We start from the raw sequence: 18,014 nt of genomic DNA on the forward strand, positions 1-18,014 counted from the left end.
GGAAAAGAATTATAATAGTGCCATTTAATACTAGGCTTTGCAAAACCAAAAGCACATGCTGTCATCATTAAGATATAAAGAGAAACAGTCGGGCGGTGGTGGCGCACACCTTTAATCCCAGCACTCGGGAGGCAGAGCCAGGCGGATCTCTGTGAGTTTGAGGCCAGCCTGGACTACCAAGTGAGTTCCAGGAAAAGGCGCAAAGCTACACAGAGAAACCCTGTCTCGAAAAACCAAAAAAAAAAAAAAAAAAAAAAAAAAGATATAAAGAGAAACAAAGGAAGACAGACAGATGAAATAATTTTAAGGGCTATCACCCTTAAGTCTTTACGTTATACAGTGTATAGCAGTCTTTTTACAACTAACATCAACAAAAGCCAGGATGGTGGCGCACGCCTTTAATCCCAGCCTTCAGGAGACAGAGGCAGGGGGATCTCCGTGAAGTTCCAGGCCAGCCTGGGCTACATAATGAGACCTTATCTTTAAAAATAAGTAAGCCAGGTGGTGGTGGTGGTGTATGCCTTTGATCCCAGCACTCGGGAGGCAGAGGCAGGCAGATCTCTGAGTTCGAGGCCAGGCTGGTCTACAGAGTGAGTTCCAGGACAACCAAGGATCCTAGAGAAACCCTGTCTCAAAAAATAAAATAAAAAAGTCTAAAACTAAGCAATACTCAGACTGTGGGCACAGCTCACAGGTGTAGAATGGTAGAAACGCTTGCATTCATACAGCCCTGGGTTCAATCCCTGTACCAGAAAGAAAGGAAGGGAGGTGGGAGGGGAATAAGGAAAAAACCAAAACAGCACCAAACAGTGCTTCGGTTATATCTTTAAACGTGAAAAATCTAAGGTTAATTGAGGAGGCCAGCAGACTGTTTGAAGCAAGGTCTCATGTTGCCCAGGCTGGCTTTGAAGTCATTCTGTTGCAGAAGATAACCTGAATTCCTAATCCTCCTGCCTCTGCCTCCTGGGTGGTACATTATGGACAAGTGCCACCATGCCTAATTTGAAAAAACTTTTTTTTTTGAGAAGCTTTTGAAAGTGATAAAGCAAATCAGGAGCCTACTCACCTGCAAGGCACAGGTCAGTGGGATGGGACCAGACAAAACAGAGGTATTAGAAGTTACTGCCAGTGACCAGGCGGTGGTGGCACACGCCTTTAATCCCAGCACTCGGGAGGCAGAGGCAGGCAGATCTCTGTGAGTTCGAGGCCAGCCTGGTCTACAGAGTGAGTTCCAGGACAGGCTCCAAAGCTGTACAGAGAAACCCTGTCTCAAATTTAAAAAAAAAAAAAAAAAAAAAAAAAAGTTACTGCCAGTGTTCCGATCCTTGGGGTAGAGAGTGAGTGCATGAATTTATTATTTCTAGGAATGAATGAATGAGGGAGCGAAGATGTATATGGGGGGGAGTTAGTGAAGAGCAATGCATCTGCTCAGGAGAAGCTGAGGACGGCTCGGATGGTGGGGGGCGGGACTCTACAGGGAGGTACATAGATGGAGAGCTGATCAGGAGGGAGATGTGACAGAAAGAACTCAGTACTGACTGACTGCATGTGGACTCTGGGAGAAGACAACGTGAGTGACTCTCGGGTTTCAAGTTTCAGGAACTGCCGGGCACTTGGGCCATTTCCTGACAAAGGGATCCACAAGCTTACAGTGTGCATGAGGCTTCGTGGCAATGAGCACCAAGCCATAGAATAGCTCGCTGGACACCTAGATCATCCACGCTCACCACATGGAAGCCTACAGTCAGGGTCAGAACTAAACAACCTGTGCCCCAGGGGTACACACCCTGACAGCCTGAGTGTAAGACAGAACCCTTGCACGACATACTTAAGGGCACAGGTCTGGAGGGAAGCCTGGGTACTTCTGTTTGATGTTCAGAAAAGCTGGCTCTTCCCCTCTCTCCCTTTACCTAGGTGTGGAAGGAGGAGGCTTTGGTAGGACCCGATGGCAGGCATCCTTCTGAAGTCAGCCCAAGGATAAAACTGACACAAGAAGAGGACTATGTGGTGATGTTGTGTCCCCCAATATATTGTGCATCCTAATAAACTTATCTGTGGTCAGAGAACAGAACAGCCACTAGATATAGAGGCCAGAAAATGGTGGCACACATGCCTTTAATCCTAGCATTCCAAAGGTGGAGATCTGTCTGGATCTCTGTGAGTTCAAAGCCACACTGGAAACAGCCAGGCATGGTGACTCATGCCTTTAATCCCAGGAAGTGATGGCAGGAAGCAGAAAGGTAAGTAAGGCGTGAGGACCAGGAACTAGAGCTGGTTAAGCTTTTAGGCTTTTAGCAGCAGTTCAGCTGAGAGCCATTCAGATGAGGACTCAGAGGCTTCCAGTTTGAGGAAACAAGATGAGCTGAGGAATAGGTGAGGTGAGGTCATCTGTGGCTTGTGTTCATCTCTCTGATCTTCCAGCGTTCACCCCAATACCTGGCTCCAGGTTTGTTTTTACTAATAAGACCCTTTAAGACTCATGCTACAGGACTAAGCCAGGAGCAGCTTGAGGAAATGCAGCCAGAGGAAGCACAGGGCTGGCTTCCTTGCAGGCCCCTGTTATCATGGACTTTCTCTGCCTGGGATCTAAGTTGCTAAACTAACAAGCAGGCAGGAAACAGAAAGGGGGTTGTAAGTAACAGCCCCAGAATGTAAATCTGGCAGGAAATGAGGCGGCCTCCCCATCTCTGCATGCTAGGAATGCAAATTTCCTTGCATGGCTCTTTCATGGGCCTCTCAGCTTGAGCAGACCACAGGACATCAGCACCTGTGGTGTGAGAGACCATGGGGATGAAAATGGGTTTGTGATTGTTTTCATTCCTCCTTGTGGCTTTTACTCAGTCCTACACACAGAGGCCTGCTCTTTTTTAGTTCTCCAACAGTATTTAAAACTCTCATCTTTTTGCTTTGTTTTGTTTTTCGAGACAGGATTCCTGGAACTCGCTCTGTAGACCAGGCTGGCCTCCAACTCCAAGATCCGCCTGCCTCTGCCTCCCGAGTGCTGGGATCAAAGGTGTGTGTCATCACCGCCTGGCAAAACTCTCATCTTTTAAAAAAGTAAAATAAAATAAATCCTCAGAAAATATTCACTTAAGGAATAAAATCCTATACTCCAATTGTCCCTAACATGTATGGGAGTTTTATAATCTACGATACCACTCAGAAAACATTTGGACAAAAATACTGACTATAAATCTGAAGGCAAAAAGAAATTAAGAATAATTAATTATTGAATTCAATTTCTAATTTTGAAGAATTATGAATACAAAATATGAAAGACTCAATTAAAATAAGTGACTAGGTAATCTACATATCAAAGGAACACCCCACCCTAAGCAATAAATACGCCCATTCAATAAAGTGGCTAAACTTTGAAGGATTTAATAATCAGGTCCTTTCTTGTTTCCAGTACAAGGATGCCAATTTTAAACTTCTGGAGAGCTAACTTCTTATCAGATCTCAGAATTGGTAAAGACGTGATAACATATTCTGACATCCAATGTCAGGTGTAGACATACTGACCCAAAAATTACCAAGCCCCCCTCTAACACAGTGCACCCCTTCCTCTTCATCTCTCTGCATCGACGAGTTCTGTCTAGCCTGCTCTTCCATTCATGCCCCCCCACACCCACACACACATACCCCCTCTCTCTTTTGGCAGTACTGGGGAATGAACCTGGAGAGTCTACACAGCCCTTCTCTGTTTCTTCTGATAAACTGTCCAGTTATTCTGCCCCCTCCCCGTGTGTGTGTGTGTGTGTGTGTGTGTGTGTGTGTGTGTGTGTGTGTGTGTGGTTGTCTGAGGCCATGCATGTACACGCAGAAGCCAGAGGAGCACATCAGGAGACCTCTATCTCCACCTTCCTGCCTTGAGACTGAGAAGGCCAGGTGAATTCATGACAGGCCCTAAAAACACAGTTAAGAACTGGGCCTCAGTTCACAAACAAAGGACAATCAATCACCAATGCCCCTGACACTGGACAAGGCACGCTCCCCTTACCGGCCCCCACCACCACCCCACAGGTAATAACCAAATAAGGACAAAGCCTGGGACTTGTTCAGACTTGCCTGAGAGTGGAAAAGCTATACCCCTAAGAAGCTCCTAACTAGCCCTGGCCAATCAGGGCCATGATCAAATGCTACTTGGTCACAAAGAACATCAATTTCTATCAAGGGTTTGAAATTGCAAGAGAATGTATCCATCCAAACCCAATGGTCAATAGAACCACAGTGAGATGAGACAGGAACTCTTGGCTCCTGGAACAGAACTATTCCTCCACATTCCACCCTTCAGGACTGGCTTGGTTCTGCTTTGCCTTTTATAACTGAGGAAGTCCTTTCCACTTTAATTTTGCTACACTCAAGTGGTCTCTTGCTCTTCTTGCAAAGTCTACCGCACAGTGCGTCAAACTGAAAAAGTCTGAAACTGACTCTTAGACGTTCAGGAGAAAACTTCAGTCTACAGGCGTTTGGTGTTGCAGAGTAAAGAAAGATTAGCCTTAAAGTCAACTAGAAAGCCACATCACCATGTTCAAAGCTTAAGCATGTTCCTTAATTCTTGGAGAGCGAACAGGTCTGCTAAAGTGCCTATCATTTTAGCCAATGATATGACTCAAGTGGGTGATTCCCCATCTGTGACAGACCTGTGGCACACCAGAGGCCAGCAGTGACTGTCCGGAATGTGGGAGGATGTAGGCTGAGTAATTCACCTCAACTAAGCTGTCAGCAAGGCAGCGTGGGGGGGGCGATGAGGAGATGGGCACGATTTAAAAGTGAGCGTATGAGGTACTAGCCTGTCATAGGCGGCGATCATAAAGTTGAGGAGGAGGCTGATGGACTGCTCCACGCTGATTTGGTGAGTAGAAGGAAGGCGCTTGTTCAACTGATAGTAGATGGAGGAGATGACGGTCTCGAGGCGGGACACACTGATCTCAGTGGTATGGTCCAGGGTGTTAAGGCCATTGTCTCGGAAAGCTTCAATCATGTTCCAGATATCAACGAGATGAACTAAACCAAAGAAAATAAACTGTCAACCATTTTAAAGGACAGTGCCACCCCACACCTGGACATTTAAACTGAGCAACTAATTTTTTAAGCTTAAAATAAAGAGACTCAGCTGGGAGTGAGTGGTGGCACACATCTTTAATCCCAGCACTTGGGAGGCAGAGGCGGGAGGATCTCTGTGAGTTTGAGGCCAGCCTGGGCTACAGAGCAAGTGCCAGGACAAGTCAGGGCTACATAGAGAAATGTTAACTTGAAGAAAAAAAAGGAAAAAGAAAAGACAGAAACTCCTTAGACAACACTGAGAAACCCATTCCACGACAGGATACAGAATGTTCATTATGGACATCAAGGAGCGGCCCCAGAACAGGGCTGACCACCTGGGACTTCCTTCAAGTAACTGGTGTTTCAGGTCTTTGTAAATAGTGATCTATGTGACCTCTATCAGTTGATGATATGAAAGGAAAAATATATGAAGAATTACTCCTAAGAACTTGCCTCTTTTAAAACAAATTTTTGCTACATTGATTTAAGTGTAGGGCTATTGGTATGTGTGTGGGTGGATATGTGCATGCCACAGCACACGTATAGAGGTCAAAGGACAATATTTAAGAGTTGATTCTTCCACCCTGTGGACTCTGGGGATTCAACTCACGGCACCCATCAAGCTTGGTGACAAACAAGTGCCTTTAACCACTGAGCCAGCCCAATTTTCAGCTTGTTTAGCAATTTGCTACATCATCCTGAATGACCTTTATTTTGTAATATTAGTCTGGCAACTTCAGTAACATTTTGCATCTCAAACTTCACTCTCTATGGCCAGGGGGCTAGATGTGGTGGATGATCAGTGAGCCTGAGCATTTACTATGCAACCACGAGGACGTGAGTCCAAATCCCAAGCACCCATGTAAAAGGCCAGGTACATGACAACCAGATATGTACGCCTGCCTGGCCAGGTCCTCCACAGCTGGCACCAGGGTCTAGCCAGACTAAGTCTGTTACAGAAAACCACAACCAATGAAACTGCAGAGTACAAGTAAGCAATCATGTGTTGCATATCACAACTGTCACATGAACAACACAACTCCTATATCTAAGGCTCAGAGAACAGCACCAAAGAGGGGGTGGAAAGATTCCCAGAATCAGGGGACCAGGAAGTCTGCTGTGAGAGTGTCTTTTAGCTATGACAGGAAAGCTACACCATGAAGTTTCAACAACATGGGTGCCTAAACAAGACCTGAACAAGGACAACAACACCAACAGACATGCCAATGTGTTAGAAAACCTATGGGGCCTCAACCCTGGACAGAGAACTACAGACAACTAAGGAATATTGAGATGGGGAAATAGTCTCCCCTAGGGAAGAGGCCCCCAAATTGGTTACCTGATACCAAGTAGTCAGCTCTGAAACATATAAACACAAGAAATACTATATAGACTGGGCAAACGGTATTTTATTTAGGAATACATGGACACAGACATGCATGTGCATACACATGCACATAACCACAACAACAATTAAAGAAAATGAGACCATAAGTTTGAGAGATAGAGGAGGTAGGAGAGAATAAACTCAATGAAGAATGTAACCTTGTAAAAAAAATTATGTATATGAATGTTTGCCTGCGTGTATGTCTATGTATGACAAGCATGCAGGGTTCACAGATGCCACGGGACAGAAGAGGGTGTCCAGATAGTTGTGAGGCATCACGTGGGTGCTGGAATAGAACCCAGGTCTGTGAAAGAACGGCAAGTGTTCTTAACTACTGAGCCACATTCTCACATGAGAACACTACTGGACCATCCTGCACTCTTCTTTTTTTTATTTTATATCTTTATTTACTGTTATGGTATCAATGCTTTGCCCTGCGTGTATGCTTATTCGCCACATGTGTGCCTGATACCTGTGGAGGTTAGACAGGGCATCAGATCCCCAGAACAGAAGAGGCAGCTGTGAGCCACCGTGTGGGAGCTGGGAAGTGAACACAGGCCCTCTACAAGAGCAGCCAGTGCGCTGAACCACTGAGCCATCTCTCCGGCCCCTACACTTGTCTCCTAATGGATGAATATGAGGACCTTTGGCAGTAAAGAAAAAGGGTGACTTTTCAATAAACGGTATAAAAACAATAAAACACAGACACAGACAACACTGAAAGCTAATTCTGCTCATGCTGCACATCCACACACAGAAAAACTCACAGTAGAATGAATGTACAACACACGGGGAAGGAAAAGAATACAGTTTTTCGGACATTACCATGGTGGTTTAAATGAGAATGGACCTATAGCCTCATCATATATTTGAATGCTTGGTCCCAGGTTGGTGGCACTATTTTGGAAGGATAAGGAGGTTTAGCCTTGTAGGAGGAGATATGTTACTGGAGGTGGACTTTGATTTTTCAAAAATCCATACCATTCCCAGTTAGCGCTCACAGACAGTAAAAGAATATTCATGCACACATATATCTGTACATATTTTGTAATCCACATGATAGCCAATACTTGTTTTAAAAAGTTGATTTGTGTTATACTAAATTCAATCAAGAAAATCAATTTTCACTGCATCTGTATCAAAACACCAAGGCCTTTCTTTCAGAAGTTAGTAACTATACTAATGCTGTACAAAAGACTTTCTCCCACTTAAATGGCATTACTAGTCTGTCCTCTCAGAACTGATAACTAATTCCAAGTCCTAATAACTGGAGCAGGCTCCACAGCTCAGCGAGTCAGGGCTGGAGCAGGCTCCACAGCTCAGCGAGTCAGGGCTGGAGCAGGCTCCACAGCTCAGCGAGTCAGGGCTGGAGCAGGCTCCACAGCTCAGCGAGTCAGGGCTGGAGCAGGCTCCACAGCTCAGCGAGTCAAGGCACATGTGTAACCCTTGAGGACCTGAGTTTGGTATCTGGAACCCACAGGGCAGAAAGAAAGGATTCCTAAAAGTTGTTCTCTGCCCTCTGTGAACTATAACGTGAACACACACACACACACACACACACACACACACACACACACACACACACACAGAGTAAATAAAAATGTAATAAAAAATACATTCTAACAACATTATTTATAACATCAATTTTGTTAAGCATTTTTTTTTTTTGGTTTTTCGAGAAAGGGTTTCTCTGTGTAGCTTTGCGCCTTTCCTGGATCTCGCGCTGTAGACCAGGCTGGCCTCGAACTCACAGAGATCCGCCTGCCTCTGCCTCCCGAGTGCTGGGATTAAAGGCGTGCGCCACCACCGCCCGGCTTGTTAAGCATTTTAAGGGAAACAGGAATATGTCATCAAATGCATTCCATTTACAAAGCTTATATTCTGATAAATATTTAAGACAAACAGAATGAATTGGGGCTGGAGAGTTGGCTCAGTGGTTAAAAGCACTTACTGCTCCTCCACAGGACCCAGGTTCAGATCCCAGCAACCATGTCAGGTGGCCCACAGCTGTCTGCAACCCCAGCTCCAAGGGGTCCTATGCCTCTGGCTGCTGTGGAATAGTCATTTGGTACACTGTGAAGATGTGCCTTTGCCAAGGAACCTTCTGATGGGTTTAATAAAAGGCTACATGGCCAACAGTTGGGCAGGTAGAGGTTAGGTGGGAGAGCCAGACAGGGAGAATGCTGGGAAGAAGAGGACTAGCGTTGCCAGCCAGATTCAGAGGAAGCAGGAGATGAATACGCCAGACCGAAAAAAGGCACCGCCACATGGTAGAGCGTAGATAAGAAATATGGGCTAGGGCTGGAGAGATGGCTCAGAGGTGAAGAGCACTGGCTGCTCTTCCAGAGGTCCTGAGTTCAAATCCCAGCAACCACATGGTGGTTCACAACCATCTAAAATGAGATCTGGTGCCCTCTTCTGACATGCAGGTAGAACACTGTACACATAATAAATAAATAAACCTAAAAAAAAAAAAAAAAAAAGAAATATGGGCTAATTTAAATTGTAAGAGCTAGTCAGTAATAAGCCTGAGCTATCAACCAAGCATTTATAATTAATAGTAAGTCTTTGTGTGGTTATTTGGGAGCCAGCTGGTTGGACAGAGCTGACTGGCGGAACAGAAAAACTCCGCCTACATCCGGCCTCTGGGAGCATCCACATTTATGTGCACGAACCCACATGTAGACATACACTTATATACATACATGATTTAAAAATAATAAAGATAAATTATTTACAAAAAGACAAACAGAATTCAACTAACCTCATAGTATGCCTGAAAGGTATTAAAATTATTTCATAATACCAGGAACCCTATCTGCCCATCAAAGAAATAAGAAATGACTTACGGTTGCATCGCTTCTGTACGAATCGTAACTTGCAAGCTGTTCTGTAAGTTGATAGTCGTATGACATCAAAATTCTGAGCACCTGAGAAGAGGACACAGTAAAAAGCTGAGCTGTACTCAGCAGTCCATACACTGTACCATAGAAGTGTGGTTCCACCGTGACATATACAAAGAGAAGAGATGAGGAAACACCTTGCCTGTGCCTACTACATGCCAAGACGCTGCCACAGTTGTGCCTTAGAGAGAACTCCAAGAGGAGGAACACACAGTGTCTTCAGGTAGTGAGCTGAAGGATTAGGAAGGGACAGTGGAGGAGAGGAGAGTCAAGAAGGTAAACACCAGCACTCAGGAGGTAGAGGCAAGGGGATCTCTGTGAGTTTGAGGCCAGCCTGTTCTTCAAAGCTAGTTCCAGGGCAGACAGGGATGCACAGAGAAACCCTATCGAAGAGGGAGGAGGAGAAGAAGAGTGTTACTGAGACAGGGGGATTGCTACAAGCTCAAGGCCAGCCTAGATTACACAGTGAGACCCATCTCAAACAGGCAGGGAGACTGACAAGAGGAGATCTCTAATCTGCAGCCCTCAGTCTGACTATAAACCCATCCGTGGCCACACTGCAGATCTCTTTTTCAGCGTGTGGCTTCATGGGTAGAGGGAACTGTAACAGCTAACTCTAAGGTCCCCTCCTCGCTCTGTAGCAGACTGTCCTTTGCTCAAGTCGGTCACAATGGTACGTCTTTGCTTCTAGTATACTATACCCCTTCCCCTAAAAAGCCACCACCACCTCAAGTGCTGGGAACTGAATTCAGGGAATATGCCCAGCAAGTGCTCTGCCTCAGAGCTACACCGCCAGACCATTTTTTATTCAACCGAGTCTCATGAAGTAGCATTGGCCTTGAGCTTACTGTGTACCCAGCCTGACCTCAACCTTGGGATCTTCCTTGTCTCATCCTCCTGAGTGCTGCCATGACAGGCATGGAGTACCAGGGCTGGCTGCTGTAAGCTCCCATCAAGGAGTAAAAAGTATTGAGTCTGGTGGCACACATCCTTAATCACAACACTCAGTAGGCAGAGGCCAGCAGATCTCTGAGTTCAAGGCCAACCTGATCTACATAGCAAGTTCCAGGCCAACCTAGACTATATAATGAGACTCTGCCCTCCCCCCTCCCCCCCCAAAAAAAAGGTAAAAATTAGATTTTTAAAAAGTAAAAAGCATTTCCTTTCATTTGTATTTGAATGTGGTGGATAACAACCACCTGTAACTCCAGCTCCAAGAGATCCCATGCTGGCTTCTGGACTCCACGGGCATACAAGTGGTGCACAGACGTACATGCAGGCAAAATATCCATGCACATAAAATAAAAATAAAGTTGAGAGAGAGAGAGAACCAGAGCCAGGGCGAGTAGCACATTCCTGTAATCTCAGCACTTGGAAGGCTGAGATAGGAAGCCACATGAGCTAGAGTGAGACCCTAAATTTAAAAAATAAATAAATGAATAAAAACCACCGCCAGCAGAGGAAGAGGCCAGAAGACTCACGACTCACTCCCTATCTCTCACGAGGCAGTGTCCTCACCCACTTCAGGACCCTGCCAGCAAGAAGGACATCTCCAGATGCGGCTCTGCAACTCAGGCCAGAACCATGAGCCAAAATAAACCTTTTCTTTATTACTTAGTCTGCATGTTATGTTATTAGAAGCAGAAATGGACTAAAACGTAGAGTTCATAGAACTATGTGTCTGTGTTGCTTAAACTACTGTAAGCATTTCAAATAATTTTTTTTTTCCACGAGAATAGTAGTGCAGGGCCTGTGAAGTAGTTCAGCGGGTATTAATCCTCGACAACCTGCATGTGAGGGAGAGACCCGAGTCCCGAATGCTGCCCTCTAACCTCCACACGCATGCTCTAGCATGCCCTCGTACACATGAAACAGAGTACTAGCAAAGGCGCAGCATCAAGGATGTCTGTCCCCTTGGCAGGAGGATTAAAAATCCCGGGGAAAGATGAAACCCTGAGAGCACTGAAGGGTGACTGCCTCCATGAGTGAACTAGGAAAAATGAGACAACATTCACAAGGAAAAATGGAAGAAATGGAGCACAAGCCTGGCTTCCCCTGGATTTACGTGTTAAAACATCTGGATTTAGGAACTGTTGAAATAGCTCAGCAGTTAAGAGCACTTACTGTCCTTGCAGAGGTCCAGAGTTCAGCTCTCAGCACCCACATTAGGTGGCTCACGACCACTTGTAAATACTGTGCCAGGGAATCTAAAGTCCTCTTCTGGCACCCACACATATGCATAGTCTTAAAATCTGGATTTAACAACAACAACAACAAAAATATGGCACACACAGGAAAGAAAAATAATAAAATGGATTGTATTTCCGAAAAAGTGATTATTATAAAAATAATGACATGTTTTTAAAAGACAGCATTACTTCACAAAGAAGTAATGCACCTGTATTACTTTCAATGAGGTCACAAATATTAGTAAGCTTGGACTTTGCATGAATTGATGTTATAACTTCCAAGGTAACCAAAAAGAGTATCTCAGGCACACTCAAATGAAGGGAAACTGTGAGATGTAAAGCTCAACTTGCCCAAGAGGAGGCAGGAAGGGAGAGAACAGTAAGGAAGGACTCAGTCGCACTGGGGAGAGGACTTAGTCAATAGAGTGCTTGCTTTGCGGGCATGAGGAGCCAAGTTCAGCTCCTCGGGACCCACATAAAAAGCCAGGCATGCTGTTACAGGCTTGCAATTCCAGGGCTGGGGATGCAAAGACAAGATGCGTCCTTGGGGCTCACTGGCCAGCTAGCCCGTAACCCCTGAGCCTCAAGTCCCAGCAAAAAACTGTCAAAAAAATAAAACAAAATGCACATTTACACACACATGTACCTATGTACACAAATCACACACACACACATACACACACACACATACACACACACACAGAACTGAAGTAAAGTCATAAAACATAAAATGTAGTGATATTCACACCCACAAAGGTCAAACAGAATAAAGCAGCGATGGGGCACGGGCAGGCTGTCACACTGGCTTCCCCGCTCCCACCCCTGGTACTGAAGGTTGAACCTGGGGGGTCTCACCATATGCTAAGCAAGAACTCTCCACTGCTCTACATCCCCAGCCCCAGATTTTTAAAACAATCTACTTATGCTGTTTACAGGAGACACACACTAGGCAGGACACATGGAAGCTGGCACAGTTACAGTCACACACACACACAATCAAAACACCAATGGGAGGTGAACAAATACGGGAACACAGTCCAAGAATGGAGTCGTGCAAGGGGAGTCTGGGTGCTTGCAAGAAAACGCCAAGCAGTTTCTTCAAAACACTGAACTGTTCTTGGATTATGCTTTCTTCATGCCCCTCCCAGGTGTAGCAGATAGGAGTGAGTTTACTGAAGGTTATTCATTGCAACTGGCCATTGTTATTTATTTATATGCCGCTATGGAAAAACACGGTTTTCCCGTGTGGCCGGCCCGCCGTGGGTACATTTACCTCACATGCTGGAGGCCCAATGTTCACAGCCTGGCACTGTAAAAAAAATAAAAATAAAAGGAATGGGGGGGGGGTGCCAATTAAAAACCTGAAACCACCAAGCTTCGAGACAAACCAAAGTTTCCTCTTTATAAGTCGATCATCTCAGGCAACAAAAAGTTAACACAAGCAAGAAATAGAAACTGGGAACTTGTGAACAAGGCAAGAAACGGGCCCAAAGGCATAGTCTGGAGCCAGAACTCTCTTATGGAGTTAACAAGGAACAACTAGGCTAATTCTGAGCGGGGATGTGGCACGGATTTATATGGTTTAATCTAGATCACATACAGTGTGATCTAGGGCACACTGATAGACTTGAGCTCGGCTCTAGCACAACGTATCAGGTGCTTATTGCCTGAGTTCAAAACAGAACAATAAGAGGGCTGGAGAGACGGCTCAGCAGTTAGGAATACTGGCTACTCAAGTTTGTTCCTAGCACCTACATGGCTCATAATTGTTGTAACTCCTAGTCCAGGTGACTAGGTGCCATCTTCTGGCCTAGGCACAATTTTCACACCTACCACCCACATAGCTCATAACTGTCATAACAATGTTCACACCCATCCCCCACATGGCAACTCACAACGGTTGTCACTCCAGTTCCAGGTGGTTAGGTGCCGTCTGCTGGCACCAGGCATGTAAGTGGTATATAGACATACTTGAAGGCAAAACACTCATACACACAATGATTTTTTAAATTTATTTATTATATATACAGTGCTCTGCTTGCATGTATGCCTGCATGCCAGAAGAGGACACCAGATCTCATTACAGATGGTTGTGAGTCACCATGTGGTTGCTGGAAATTGAACTCAGGACCTCTGGAAGAGCAGCCAGTGCTCTTCACCTCTGAGCCATCTCTCCAGCCCTACACAAAATGATTTTTAAGAACTTTTTTTTTAAAAGATGATAAACATTGTTTTAAATGGACGCTGGAGAGATGGCTCAGTGGCTGAGAGCACTTGTTGCTCTTGCAGAGGACCCGGGTTCGATTCTCAGCACCCACCTCAAACAGCTCACAACCATCTGTAAGTCAAATTCCAGGAGATCCAAAGCCCTCTCTGACCTCTAAGGACACACCAGTCACACACGTGACACACAGACATACATGCAGGGCAAAATACTCATATTCATAAAATAAATCCTTAAAAATCTTTTAAAACATTTTAACATAGCCCAGCGGTGGTGGCGCGCACCTGTAATCCCAGCACTCGGGAGGCAGAGGCAGGCAGATCTCTGTGAGTTCGAGGCCAGCCTAATCTACATAGCGGGTTCCAGGGCAGCCGGGGCTACACAGAGAAACTCAGAGTTAATCACATTCTTGGTCAGGCACTGTGCAGAGTACTTTCCTTGTGTTATCACAGCTAACCACAAGAATTCTATGATGTCGGTATTAACCCATAGATGGGGAAATTAAGAAACGTGGCCTAAGGGCTGACAAGATGACCTATCAAGTAAAGGCACCTGCCACCAAACCTGACAATCTGAGTTCTATCCCTGGAACACAGTAGAAAACAACTGACTCCTGCAAGTTGTCCTCAATCCTGGTGAGTTTCATGTCAACTTGACACAAGCTAGAGTTGTCCGAGAGGAGGGATCCTCAACTGAGAAAACATAAGATCAGGCTGTGTACAAGCCTATAAGACATTTTCTTAATTAGTGATTGACGGGGGAGGGGAGGAGGGCGAGGAAAAGCAGGCTGAGCTGAGCAAACCTGGGAAAGCAAGCCAGTAAGCAGCACCCCTCCATGGCCTCTGCATCAGCTCCTGCCTCCAGGGTCCTGTCCTGCTTGAGTTCCTGTCCTGACTTCCTTCAGTGATAGACTGTTATCTGGAAGTGTAAGCTGAAATAAACCCTTTCCCCCAGAAGTTTCATCACAGCAATAATATCCCTAACTAAAACATCCTCTGACCTCTACGTGCACACTATGGCATGTGAGCATGTGCATGCACATGCAATCAATCAATCAATCAATAGATTTATCAGGGAATAAGTGAAGGAATAAATGTAAAGTCCCAGAGACTCTTAAGAAATTTTAAATGAGGGGGCTGGAGAAATGGCTCAGCGGTTAAGAGCACTGGCTGCTCTTCTAGAGGATCCTGGTTCTCAGCACCCACACGGCAGCTCACAACTGTCTGTAACTCCAGTTCCAGGGGCATCTGACCCTCACTCAGATGCACATAAAATAATAATAATAATAATAATAATAATAATAATAATAATAATAAAATTTTTAAATGAAAGAAAGAAACTTGCCCAAGGTTATAGATATACAAGATTATATGCCTAAGGTCATTAAGCGTGGAAACCAAGATCCAGACCAGACATTCTAACTGCACAGCCTGTGGTTCGGGGAGCAGGATCCACGACTCAATGACAGAACCAGCCATGGGCACACACACCTGTAATCCCAGCACAGGAAGCTGAGACAAGAGGATGGTGAGATCAATCCTGTTTGGATGAGACCCCGGTGAAGAGAGAGAAGACAGGAGGGAGGGGGATGGGAGACAGTGCACAGGCCTCAAGTAAGCTCAACTGCACTTCGTGTCCTTGGGCAGGAGACAGGGGGGAGCACCTGCCTTAAATAACTAGCCCTCGGTGCCAACATGTCTTCTCTATGACTCTAACAGTCGTCAGCCTACACCTCTGAGCTGAGCCTAACTCTGCCTCCACCGACTAAGTCTCCACAGATTCAAACTATGCTGAGAGCCGAAAGATCTTTGGAAACTTCACCTGTTAATTACAGCATAACAGGCAGAATTCCAGAATTCTTCAAGTACCTTGTGGACATTCCTAGTCTGGGTTTCTGCCTCCTATTTCCTGATTCGGCCATGCAATACCAGTTTTGTAATTTTTTTTTTTTTTTTTTAAGATAAGGGTCTCAGTATGTAGCCAAGGCTGTCCTTGAACTCATCATGGTCCTCCTGCCTTACCTCTGAGTACTAGGATGACAGGCGCATGCCCACATGCCCAGACCCAGCTTTGCAGTAGTACCCATAAAAATGTTTTTAAAATGTTTACAGTAGGCAGTGGTGGCAAACACGTTTAATCCCAGCACTGGAGAGGCAGAGGCAGGTGGACCTCTATGAGTTCGAGGCCAGCCTGGTCTACAGAGTGAGTTCCAGGATAGCCAGAGCTACACAGAGAAATCCTGTCTCGAAAACACATACACACACACACACACACACACACACACACACACACGGTTTTCCAAAGACTAATCCATACCAACACTATAAAGAAATTTCTTACCTAACAAGTGTGAGGTGGCCTGTATCATATGATCAAAGTCACACGAACACATAAAAAACAAAATACTGGGAACCACCCAATTCCTCCAGGCCCTGTTTTGGGATTTTTTTTTTTTAAAGATTTATTTTATTTATTATATGAACAGTGTTCTTTCTGCAAGTTTTGCCTGTATGCCAGAAGAGGGAACCAGATCTCATTATAGATGGTTGTAAGCCACCATGTGGTTGCTGGGAACTGAACTCATGACCTCTGGAAGAGCAGTCAGTGCTCTTAACCTCTGAGTCATCTCTCCAGCCCCCTTTTTTTTAAATATCACAATATAATTTTTTTTTTGGTTTTTCGAGACAGGGTTTCTCTGTGTAACTTTGCACCTTTCCTGGAACTCACTTGGTAGCCCAGGCTGGCCTCGAACTCACAGAGATCCGCCTGGCTCTGCCTCCCAAGTGCTGGGATTAAAGGCGTGTGCCACCAGCGCCCGGCCACAATATAATTTAAACAGGAGATTTTTAAGTGGATAGTAAAGTTCTTTCTTTGGGGTTCTAACGCTTAGTTCTCTCTACTGCATGCCTGGCATCTAGTAAAAAGGTAATTTATGTAATGTATTAATTATTAACTACTTATCACCACCTGCAAGCTTATGGTATCAACAGTTACAGAAAGAGTTCCAAACAGTAGGCATGACTTAAAGTCACAGGCATTCCACTCTACCTTATTATTTACCATCTTAACTAAGAAAGCAATTCAAAGCACTGAGGAGGCAGAAGCAGGCAAGAGCTCTGTGAGTTCAAGCCCAGCCTGGTCTACATAGCAAGTTCCTAGCTACCCAGAGCTGTATAGTAAGACCCTGGAGAGGGGTGGGGGAGTGGGGGATGACTGAGAGAGAGAGGAGAATAAAAAAATCAACTCAAGCCTCAAGTCAATTCAAGGAAAATACTAGCTGTGGCTTAGAGTCCTCCAACTCCGTGATTCTGTAACTCCTATTCTTCCCTTTCTAAGGCTTCTTTTTTCTTTTTTCTTTTTTTTAATGGGTGCTGGGATTTGAACCTGGGTCCTCTGAAAGAGCAGTCAGTGTCCTTAACCACTGAGCCACCTCTCCAGCCCCTAAGGCTTCTAACATACAATTTCTAACTGATTAAAACTATTACCTAGCCAGGGGGTGGTGGTGGCGCACACCTTTAATCCCAGCACTCAGGAAGCAGAGGCAGCTGGGTCTCTATGAGTTCGAGGCCAGTCTGGTCTACAGAGCAAGTTCCAGGACATGTAGATAGGTAGATAGATAGATAGATAGATAGATAGATAGATAGATAGATAGACAGACAGACAGACAAAACACAAACCCCCTGGACACTCACGCATTTCTATGAAGAGCTGCCTCTTCTCGGCCATGGTCTTCCGCCTGTTCCCACCTTCCTCAATCATCCTAGAGATGAACAAAGACACAATGAGCCAGGGCATGGTGTGACGACTCAAAGCCGAGGAAGGTGAGCCGTTCTCCCACCACCTCGTAGCTTCTAAAGACACTGGACGCTCGGTGCTTACAGGGGCTCACATGCCTAGTTCCTGAGTTGAGAATGGGGGACTGCTTTTCTCTCCTCTAGGGGCTCACACTCTCACTCAGGCTGCTCTAGACCTCACGATATAGCCCAGACTGACGGTGAACTGACAGCTGTTCTCCTGCCCCAGCCTTATGAGTGCTGGAGCTACAGGCACATACCGCCATGCCTGGCTGAGGAGGCCCTCATTTCAACTTGATTCTTTTCTTTACAGAGCCCTGCGTACGCTGAGACAGCTTCCTCTGCACCACTGTTTCGCATACATTAGTATGCTGCTAAATATGGTTTCAGATATAACAGAATGAAAACCCATAGTAAAGAACACGAAGTTTTCCATTTATACACAGAAGATAGACATAAAATATTAAACAA

General features: G+C 45.3%; 1 protein-coding gene across 12 annotated transcripts in view; it reads right to left on the reverse strand.

Annotated features, from left to right (window-relative positions):
- Window positions 1-17,509, reverse strand: part of Dtnb (dystrobrevin beta) — a 193,176-nt gene extending 175,667 nt beyond the window's left edge. For all 12 annotated transcript variants that reach the window (XM_052746026.1, XM_052746036.1, XM_052746038.1 and 9 more), the window contains exons 1-3: window positions 17,442-17,509; window positions 9,283-9,363; window positions 4,794-5,007 (exon numbers count right to left, since the gene is read on the reverse strand). In XM_052746026.1, the coding sequence (XP_052601986.1) occupies window positions 4,794-5,007; window positions 9,283-9,363; window positions 17,442-17,508 (362 nt within the window). In that variant the 5' untranslated portion in view covers window position 17,509. The remainder of the gene's footprint in view (window positions 1-4,793; window positions 5,008-9,282; window positions 9,364-17,441) is intronic.
- Window positions 17,510-18,014: the final 505 nt, after the last annotated feature.

The sequence above is a fragment of the Peromyscus californicus genome, unplaced genomic scaffold (assembly GCF_007827085.1).
Source record: "Peromyscus californicus insignis strain IS unplaced genomic scaffold, ASM782708v3 Scaffold_1__1_contigs__length_55948999, whole genome shotgun sequence".
NCBI lineage: Eukaryota > Metazoa > Chordata > Mammalia > Rodentia > Cricetidae > Peromyscus > Peromyscus californicus.